Source organism: Telopea speciosissima, chromosome 4 (assembly GCF_018873765.1).
Source record: "Telopea speciosissima isolate NSW1024214 ecotype Mountain lineage chromosome 4, Tspe_v1, whole genome shotgun sequence".
In the NCBI taxonomy this organism is placed as follows: Eukaryota; Viridiplantae; Streptophyta; class Magnoliopsida; order Proteales; family Proteaceae; genus Telopea; species Telopea speciosissima.
The window spans coordinates 42,856,011-42,866,850 of NC_057919.1; the positions used below are offsets into that span (position 1 = coordinate 42,856,011).

Sequence of the window (10,840 nt, forward strand, 5' to 3'; positions counted from 1 at the left end):
ATGGGTAAGAGTTTAGAGCTGATAGATGTTATGCGTAGAAGAAGGATTAATGTTGCATGTATTCAAGAAACAAGATGGAAGGATCACAAAGCCAAGGCATTAGATGACTTTAAATTATGGTACTTGGGAGGCGAAAGAGGGAGAGGTGGAGTGGGCATAGTTGTGGACAAAGACCTTAAGAATGAAGTAGTGGATGTTAAAAGAATTGGCGATAGGATCCTATCTATCAAGCTGGTGGTAGTCAACGAGGTCATCAACATAGTTAGCGTGTATGCGTCGCAAGCAGGACTAGATGACAGTGTTAAATTACAATTTTGGGAACACATGGATGGTTTAGTGCAAGAGTTTGGTCAGGGTGAGAAAATTATTATTGGAGGTGACCTTAATGGACATGTGGGCAGAGAACGTAGAGGGTATGAAGAAGTTCATGGAGGGTATCGAGTTGGAGAGAGGAATGAAGAGGGGACATCAGTGCTTGACTTTGCGATAGCATATGATATGTGCATTGCAAATACCTTTTTTAAAAAGAGAGATGAACATTTAATTACCTACAAGAGTGGGCAGCATGCAAGCCAAATAGATTTCTTCCTAATCAGAAGGTCTGACAGATTATTATGTAAGGATTGTAAGGTCATACCGGGAGAGTGCTTAACCCAACATAGACTGGTGGTCTTGGATATGTACCTTGGTACGAGACACCGTAAGAAGGCGAAACAAGTTTGTCCTAAAATAAGATGGGGCCGGTTACAAGGAGCTCTCCTAGAATCATTTACCGAGAAAATGGCCTTGCAAGGGAGGTGGGATTTTGAAGGAGATATAAACGAGATGTGGATTAATATGACGACATGTATCAAGAAGGTTGCTAAGGAAGTACTTGGGATTTCTAAAGGTATGCGTCTAGGCCATAGAGAGACTTGGTGGTGGGATGATGAGGTCCAAGCAGCCATTAAGACTAAAAACAGATTGTTTTAAGACTTGGCAAAGGACTAACGAGGGAGAGGATAAAGTGAGCTATTATTCGGCCAGAAATGAAGCTCGAAAAATTGTGGGGAAAGTAAGAGCAAAGAAATATGATGAACTTTATGAAAAGCTTAATACAAAAGAAGGAAAAAATGAGATCTATCAGATAGCTAAAATAAGAGAAAGGAAGAACAGAGATTTGGACCATGTTAGATGCATTAAGAGCGAGGATGGTAGAGTACTAATACGGGATGCAGACATTATGGAGAGATGGGGTGAGTATTTTTATAATTTGCTAAATGGAGGTACCTCGACTGATGGGGTCACTTCGGAAGTGGAAAGCAATAGGCTTGAAGCCAACACACACCATGGACAGCTCCAACAAGTTGAAGAAGCCGAAGTTAAAGAGTCTCTACAAAAGATGAAGGTAGGCAAAACACCAGGACCGGATGAGATCCCAATTGAAGTGTGGAAGAGCTTAGGAGGAAGGGGGGTATCTTGGCTAACCAAGTTGTTTAACAAGATTCTAAGTACAAAGAAAATGCCAGATGATTGGAGGAGAAGTATTGTAGTTACGATTTATAAGAACAAAGGTGACATCCAGAACTGCAATAACTATAGAGGCATTAAGCTAATGAGTAATACCATGAAACTTTGGGAGAAAATCATTGACGCTCACCTAAGAAGAGGTACTGATATATCGGACAACCAATTTGGTTTTATGCCAGGGAGATCCACGACAAAAGCTATTTACCTTCTAAGGAGGCTTATGGAAATCTTTAGAGCTCACAAAAAGAATCTATATATGGTCTTTATCGACCTAGAAAAGGCATATGATAGAGTTCCTAAAGAGCTCATTTGGCATGTCCTAGGGAAGAGAAGGAGCTCAATTAACTATGTGGATATAGTTAAGGACATGTATGAGGGCGTCGTGACAAGTGTCAAAACTGCAAAGGGACAAAGTAGTGAATTCCCAATTACAATTGGGCTACACTAAGGATCAGCTCTAAGCCCCTATTTGTTTGCACTCATCATGGATGATTTAACTAGACATATTGTTTTGATAGATGAGATAGTGGAAGGGATTAATGCAAAGCTGGAACTATGGAGATCAAACTTGGAATCAAGAGGTTTTAAGTTAAGCAGAACAAAGACAGAATATATGATGTGTAACTTCAGGCAAATCAAGAGAGATGATGAAGTGATGAAACTTGAGGAGAGAGAGCTACCACAAAGTGAATGCTTTAAATACCTAGGGTCAACCTTTAACAAAGAAGGTGATATAGAAGATGATATTTCCCATAGAATTAAAGTAGGATGGCTGAAATGGAGAGGAGCATCAGGAGTTTTATGTGACAAACGTATGCCTATTAAGCTTAAAGGGAAATTCTACAGGACAGTAATAAGACCAGCAATGATTTATGGGACAGAATGTTGGGCAGTTAAGAAAAGTCATATAGATAAGATGAGTGTAGCGGAGATGAGCATGCTGAGGAGGATGTGCGGCAAGACCAGGAGAGATAGAGTAAGGAATGTTTGTATTAGAACCGAATTGGGAGTTGCACCAATCCAGGATAAACTTTGGGAGAGCTGCTTGAGATGGTTTGGTCATGTACAAAGGAGACCCACGGATGCACCAGTAAGAAAGAGTGATCAGATTCAATTGGAAGGAACTAAAAGAGGTAGGGGCAGACCTAAAATGACTATTGGAGAAGTGGTAAGAAAGGATATGCATATGGTAGGGCTAGATCTTAGTATGACCACGGATAGAATTGTTTGAAGGTCAAGGACCTGTGTAGCCGATCCCGTGTAGGGGGATGTTCCTGGGATGCTGCTTTGACTAATGCTTAAACCCCCCCTTTTTTTTTTTTTTCTTTCTTTCTTTTTATTTTTATTTTTTGTTGGCCCTTTCGAATCCATGTAGCCGACCCCATTTAGTTGGGATAAGGTTGTGGTTGTTTGTTTGTTTGTAACGAGGATATCGATTCTTACATGTTCCATCCCTCATACATGCATTTTTCCTATTCAAATCTCTACATGGTCTGTGCATCATATGTTTCACAACTGTTTCATGTAAAACAGGATATTCATCATGATCTAGAATTTCAGCACAAACATTTCTATAAAAAAAACTAGCATTTATTATCTTGTACTCCTTTTGAAATATTATCAATATGTGTGCATGTGGGAACCCTCTTTTGTGAAATTCAATGACATGTACATGTGCAGATACTTTACCAAAAATGGATCTTTTAAATTATTGGTCTTTTAGATCGTATAACTTTGCTCAAAATACCTTGGCTGTAAGATCTGGTCTATCTTGTGGAACTTGTCCTAGTTTAAGTTCTTCTTGTATCTCAAACCACTATGGATTGCATGTCATAGTGATGAAAAGATCAGATTTGTCAAATCGCTGTCTAAAGCTATAGCATCAAGATACCTTCGACGCATATCTCTTGGTCCTCGACTAAAAGATGCAGGCAAAACAACTTTGGTCCCAACTTGATCACCTCTAGTTTCCCCAGATAAAACACTATCTACAATTCCTTGATATAATTCAGCTGTGATATTTGACTGCCTTGATTGATAAAAATCTAATCTTGTCACTTCAATTTTAATATACATATCTACTACATATTGATGTAGTAATCGTCCAGCATATAAAAGAATAGAAGGGTGATCAGGACGTATTTGAAGCTTTTGACAATAATAAGCTCTTGAAGATATTCTGTTCTTTTTACTCTCATCAAATCCTACATTATGTAAAATTAAAATTATATTTATTATTAAATCTTAAAAACTACAAATAAAGTTAAAATTAAAGTTTGAACATACCTTCAACATCGTCTTCTCTATTAATGACTGATTCCTCGCTTGTTATATCATGTAGAACAATATATGGTTCACTATTTCTCTTAATGTTTCTGTGCCATCCAATTTCTCCATTTTGGTATAGTAAAGGATACTGCAATGGATCATAGCAACCATAATAATGTTTCACTCGATGTTTCTTTCCTGAATTCCCTTGTATTACTATGTCACATTTTTCAGTCTTATTTGGATTATTTCCTTCGACCCAAATAGCTGCAACTTGATCAACTGATGGTAAATTATAAATTCTGTGATCCAATTGTATATCACTTTTGATCATTATTTCATAATTCTCCAATATTGGAACATCTTTCAAGCTTATGAAGAATTGTGCATACGGATTCTTTAAAAGAATCTTCATTAATTTCAAAACTAAAGGCTCTTTCAGTTTTGATTCTTGTAATATTTTCATTCTATTTTGAAGTTCATTATCCGTATCATAAAAATATAACTGCAAATAGCATGGATTTTCTTTTTCTGGCAAAATCGAAGGTAATCATGATACACTTGGCCTTGAACTCTAAAAGTATATATACCTTTTCTACCATTTGCAAGATCATTATCGATATGAACTCCAAAAGATGTGAAGGAAAATATACTATTGTATGCACGGATAAATCTCTGAAATTCGAAAGTTTCAGATGTTTTAGAGGTGAACAAATGATACGATTCATCTGGAACCATTGTAGGTGTTTAAACAACCTTTCCGTTAGAGCAATAAAATGAAGGTTGTTCATACTCAAATTTCTTTGCTCCACAATGTGTGCATGATGGTACTTTTTTAAGTACATGCAAATTAAAAAATTCCGGTTGTAATGCTCCTGTATTATGGGAAAAAATAATTAGATCTATAATATATAAATATAATAATACTAAAATTTATAATTTTTAAAAGGTAAATTATTCAATACTAACCTTGGATATCAAACGCTTGATTTGTTGAATTTTCAGGATTTGAAGTTGTTGATGTTGATTCTGTAAGTTGTGCTCTAAGTAACCATTTTTGTTCTTGTGTTGTTTATTTGCATGTAATGTCTCTCTTCGCTCCTTTTATTTTCATTATATCTTTGACGTTGATTTTCCGTAGGTTTGTATTTTGGTGGCATAGTAATCTAGGGAAAAACAATTAAATTTTGATTAACAATTTTAAAGAAACAACTTATTCACAAAAATTATATTTAATTAAATGAAGACATTATAAAATATTGCTTATAAAAATCGAATGAATAGTGCAGAGGTTTCAACACTTATAAAGAATTAGTAATCAATATGGTTGGAAGAAATGTAGAGCATTTAAAATCCTTTACAAGTGATTAAATATATAAGAAAAATATTTGACTCAACAAATTTAGAAGACAACTTACAAAGTTACTAACAAAGTAAAAGAAATAAATAATTCAGTTAAAAAATAAAGGTAAACATCAATAAAACTGGGTAAGAAAAATATTCAAGTAATGGACAGAATTAAAATTTCAATGAAAGTAATCAAAATTTTCATCCATAATAACAAAAGCAAAGCAGTAATGATTCAGGTAATGTAGAATGAGAGAAAGAGGGTTTTGAAAAATCTGTATGATTCCAGAGAATTCACAAAGAAAGAGGATTTACAATGATTAGCATCGACGTTGATCATTCACGAATAAAACGTCAGAATCACAGGTTTGCTCGAATAAAGAGATTTTCTGGGTTATATAAATAGACTTCTTACATTGACCTGAACAAAATTAAATGTTGAAATTCGAATCAGAAATCAATACAACTAAACATCAATATCAAAATTCAATAACTGCGAAGAATAGAAAATTTAAGTACTATTAACAGTTAAACATACATAAACAAAGCAAAGAAATGGAAAACAAAATAAAAATATCCATAAATATCATATCGACTCTAGGTGTGAAAGAAAATGAAACATAATTGATTGAATCCTATGCCCCACAATTTGTACTGATGCCAAGTACCATTATGATTAGGATTTTATGCTTCATTGTATAATTTCCTTTTCTGGTATTGATTTCATTATATATTTATGTCAAAAATTAAATTCCTTTTAAAAGGTTGATGTGCTTTAAAATCATGACTTTCAGACCCTTGATGTGCCGGATACTTGGTGTCTACAGTTCTCAATTTCCTAGCCGCAAAACATCCTTCTACGTGACAAGTTCAGCTGGAGTAAGGAACCAAGTATGAATGCTTTCGGTAGTTCTCCTAGGTTAGAAAGGGGAGGTGGGCGGGATAAGAGAAGCAGCAAGGCGCAAGATCAACTACTTCCCCCTCGTATAGGTCAAATTCACATATATAAGATAGCTTGAATGAAAGATGGATCTTAACTAACTAACCAATATAGGCTCGCTAAGACCTATGCTACTGACTATCAAATCGATACAGGGAGCAAAGGCCCTAGGTAGATGGTACGCTTCGCCTCGCTTTTTCACCCGGTAACTGATATATCTATTCATTACTGGGCTATTCACATTTACTCACTAAGAAACTATACTAACTGGTGTGTTGATCCAGGTATCTCAGATATGGGAATGTACTACAGGGAGCATCCTGACTATTCTCATCGACATTTAAAAAAGCATTCTGTTCCCTCTCTCGCAGACAGAGACATATTCTCCCACTAATTTTTTAGATTTTTTCTATTATTGTTCGGGGGCCTCATTGGTTTTTCATTCGAATTATGGATTCTTTAGTTACATCATCGCTTTGCTAATGTCTAACGACAACCTCCTATGAGCACCCTTCAGTATCTTATTCTTATGCTCCTACTGCTTCTACTACTTCAGCTCAGTTGACAGAACCAAAGACCGTGAGTGTCCGAGGAAGAGTATACTAATTTCCTTCAGTATCAGGCTGCTCGACAGGCATCTCTTCATACTACCTCTCTTGCACAAAGAGGTCAGTCCACCGCGTGTCTGTCTTTTAGTTCATTGACTGCCTAACCTTGGGTCATTGATTCTGCTTCCATAGATCATATGTCAGGCACTTATGGTATTTTTTCTGATTTATAGTACTCCTCTTCTTTGCCTAATGCTATTATTGTTGGACAAGTGTGTGTCCATCAAACCCGGTTCGGCCCGGTTCAACCCGATTCACCTTTGTATTGAACATTTATACATTTTAGTTTAATACTGTCACATGCGATATAAACTTTTTGAGCATTATGTGTCCGTAAGTTATACTTAAAATGGTAGTCACGACTAGGGTTTGGGCTGGGCACCCTTATCATATGGTCGTCGCATTGGGTATGCCTAGACATGTGATGTTAGGGTACGAATGCGAGTGCTCACATGTTTGATGTGTGCATTGGCGAAGAATCTACTTTGTCGATTCCCTCATGTATTTTTGCCAGATGTAGGAAGGGATAGACATGTGTCACCGACACCTTGTACCTGAGGGAACCTTGTCACTGCAAAGTGTGATCGCATTCTTTGGTTCATCAATGACTGAGACTCAAGCGAGTCAAAGCCGGTGTTTTGGGAATGCGTGAACACTTTGTGAGTGAAGGAGTTATCCAACACGGTCACCACTGCCCGATTGGGGAACACCAAGATAGAGACTGTCTGTGCATGGTCGGATTAGAATCTGGATCCAGTACCGTTTTGGAAATGGTTTTGCAAAATTTATTTTACATAAAATGATACATTATTTATAGTTATTTCAAATAAAGTATTTTATCCAGTTTTGCGGGACCCGATCGGATGCACAGACGCTCTCATATGGACATGTACTATGGATTGGGGTTTGGCAGTACATGTGTACATGCCCTAGATTCCATAATGATGGTGTTGATTAGTGGGGGGTTGTATATGATAAATTGTTATCATATAGGGAGTTATTTGGAATTTGCTAGTTTAATTGGCTCTTTATTTAATTAATGGATTTGGTGCTAATTGTAATTATCCATTAATAATTAAATAAAGAATCTAATTAATACTTTCCCTATTAGATTCTGCTTCTTCACCTGTGTAGCACTTTGAGTTTAAACAGAATCGCGACGAGAGAGAGAGAGGTCAGACTCTCACTAGGGCTCTATTAAATCTATCTAGGATTTAATTAAACCCTATTATTATAAATAGGGGACCAAAAATACGCAGAAGAGGAGCTCTCCACATTTTTGGAGCAGACACTCTCTCTCCTGCGTTTTTGGTTTTTCTCTCTCCCTCTTGTGATCTCTCTTCTTCTTCTTGCTTCTCTCACCTGTGTTTGAGAGTTAGGGTTTGTGAAACCCTAGATCTGTGCTGAGGAGTTTGAGGGCATCTGGGATTGGCATGTAGAACCTTGGTAGCACCATTGGAGGTTCAGATCTGTTTGCTTGGAGCGCTCATTGGAGGAAGAACCACTATCTATTGGAGGAGCAACACTTGAGGCTCACCAGGTTAGCAGTTCTTTATTAATTCCTTCTGTTCATTGATTATTAATATTTATGGGATGCTAAAGAAACTCGAATCGATTATTTTTCGCTGCGCATTCGAGTATGGGATGGATCCCTCTTGCCATGTGATGGACTAGAGACGAATTTCTCCGTCCCTATTGTGATAATTAATTTTATGGAATGCAATAGGGAAGGAGAAACCCTAATAGGGATGCACCAGGGTTCCCATGGGCGATCATGGGAAACCCTAAAATTAAAATGGGGCACCCATGGGACACCATGGGCTAACCGAGGGCGTGCAAAACCCTAAAGATAAATATCTTGGTCTCCCTAGGGAACCATGGTTTGATCCCTGGACCGTTGTTTGGCCAACAGTGTGGTATCAGAGCCACCTTTCCCACCCATGAATATTAGATAATTAATGGTTAATATGATTATCATGAGTGGGATGCAAGTTGGAACATGGGTGGTTAGGATATGGTTGTTGTAACAACCTTCCCATGTGCACATGGGTAGTTACAAGGTTGTTAATGTAACAACCTACCCATGTGATGATAGATTTGGTTTGTTTTGTTTATTCCAATTATTGAAGCATGTATCCAATTAGGTTGTGATTACTAATTTTTATTTTAAAATTTTTTAATCATGTTCTATATGTGGGGGGGGGAGCGCACGTTGCCAAGCCTCTGTGCACGCCCTTCCCCATGAACCTACCCTTGTGCGCATCCCCTTGTGGGCTGCTGCCTACGGGCAGCAAGCTTGCGGGCTGCGGGGCTGCAGGCTGCTGTCCGTGGGCTTTAGCCTATGGGCAGCAGGCCTACGGCCTACAGCCCAAGGCTGCTGTCCGTGGGCCCTGTGCCTATGGGCTGCGCAGAGTGAGTGCTCGACTGCGCAAGTGGGCTGCATGCACCCCCCTTGTTTTCCCTCCAGTTTAACAAAAAAAACAAAAAAAACAGATTTTTCAAAATAGAATTTTATTATTTTGTTTTGTTTTTGGAGGATGATGATGGGTGAAGAGATTCCCTCTTTACCCACTTGCAATTAAAATGCAATTTTAATTTTATGGGCTTGGATACATGATATCACATGCGATGTGGTGGTTCAATAATTGAAGGAATCCATGTTTTAATTTTTGGTTCACTTGCTTTAATGCCCATGCATGAAATTATATTATGATGTGATTATGGGAATGGCATTCTAATAAATGGATGGATTGTTTATGTATGTGATACATGGGGTTATGGGTGAATGTGATGCTTCTCTCTCTTTCTCTCTCTCCCCCTTTCTTTTTTATAAACAAATGTACTCCACCCCATGGGCAACCCAAATGGTGGGTTGGTTTCTCCATGCGGGGTTTCTTTATTATTATGGAAAGGAAAGTGTATAGAATTTTTTCTAGGTTTCCTTTGTAATTTTAGAGGAGTTAGGACTCCCAGGGCATGTAGATGGTGATCCACATGTGGTGTTCAAAGCTTATGGAGATGCAAGTCACCTACTTTGAAGACGTGATCGGGCGGAGGAGATGATCGAGGCGTGGCATGCATGGCATGATAAATGCACCCAAAGTTATTAGTTTTATTTTTATTGGGAGGGTTCTTTAATTGCTTCTGATAAAAATGCCGCCATCCCATAATTACTTTTAATTAATGTTGATTAATTATGTTGTTTAAATCTATCCATGTATGTGAGAGTTAATTAATCCCTCTTTATTCACAATACATGTATGATATGGACTAGTCTTAATCGGTAGACATGTCCATGACCTCCTATTGAAGATAAATGTAGAAAATGTGTGACATGACCCCGCATAAGCCGACAGGACATTGTCAGGACCTCTGTCACACATTTATCTATATTTACCTCCATCTAGATACGTTAGGGTATGGATAGTGAGAGGGCACTGCGACAGTGGGCCATCTTTCATGATTCCATGATTCTAACTAATGCGATAGGTAAGTACATGACTTGGGTGTATGTCAGCCGACAGGATCTGGACATGACACCCAGGTGGCCGAAAATATTGGAAGCCCATGAGGCGGACAGCTTAGTCCACACTACCATGGTGTGTATAATGACTCCTGACAGGGTAAGTTATGCATGCAAGGGTTATAGGTATCCAATTCATCTTTTGGGTTATGAGGGAAACCCAAATCATGAAAGACCATTGATGTGTGTGTGCTCAATTTATTATTTTCAATGGTCATTAATTAGCATGTGGTTATTTACTTGTGCATGTGTAGATTAATATACGATGGCTGCCGTTAATTCCAACCTGTTAACACTCATTAGCGAATACAAACTTAATGGTACAAACTATGTCGATTCTACCGGAGCATTAAGTTGCTCCTGACTGCTGAAGGACTGTACATAGTTCTAGATGAACAAGTTCCTCCTCAACCCGACCCGAACAATTTTGAGGCAAATGAAGAGATGCAAGGGTTCCTCATGAGGGATTCCAAGGCATCACTCTAAATCCTAGGCTCGTTGGAAAAATCAGTTATAGACTCAGTCAAGGATATACGCACTGTTGGGGGTAAAATGGATAAGCTTGTTGAATTGTTCAACAGGCAGTTGACACACGCACATTCTGATGCGGTGAGTCAAATCCATAACTCCAAGATGTCTCAGGGA

The 10,840-nt window shown here is 37.9% G+C and overlaps 1 protein-coding gene across 1 annotated transcript; it reads left to right on the top strand.

Annotated features, from left to right (window-relative positions):
- On the top strand, nucleotides 1-3,056 carry LOC122659315. Its single transcript, XM_043854443.1, has 2 exons — nucleotides 1-889; nucleotides 3,043-3,056. The coding sequence occupies exons 1-2, from the start codon at nucleotides 1-3 to the stop codon at nucleotides 3,054-3,056; spliced, it is 903 nt and encodes a 300-aa protein (XP_043710378.1).
- The last annotated feature ends 7,784 nt before the right edge of the window (nucleotides 3,057-10,840 follow it).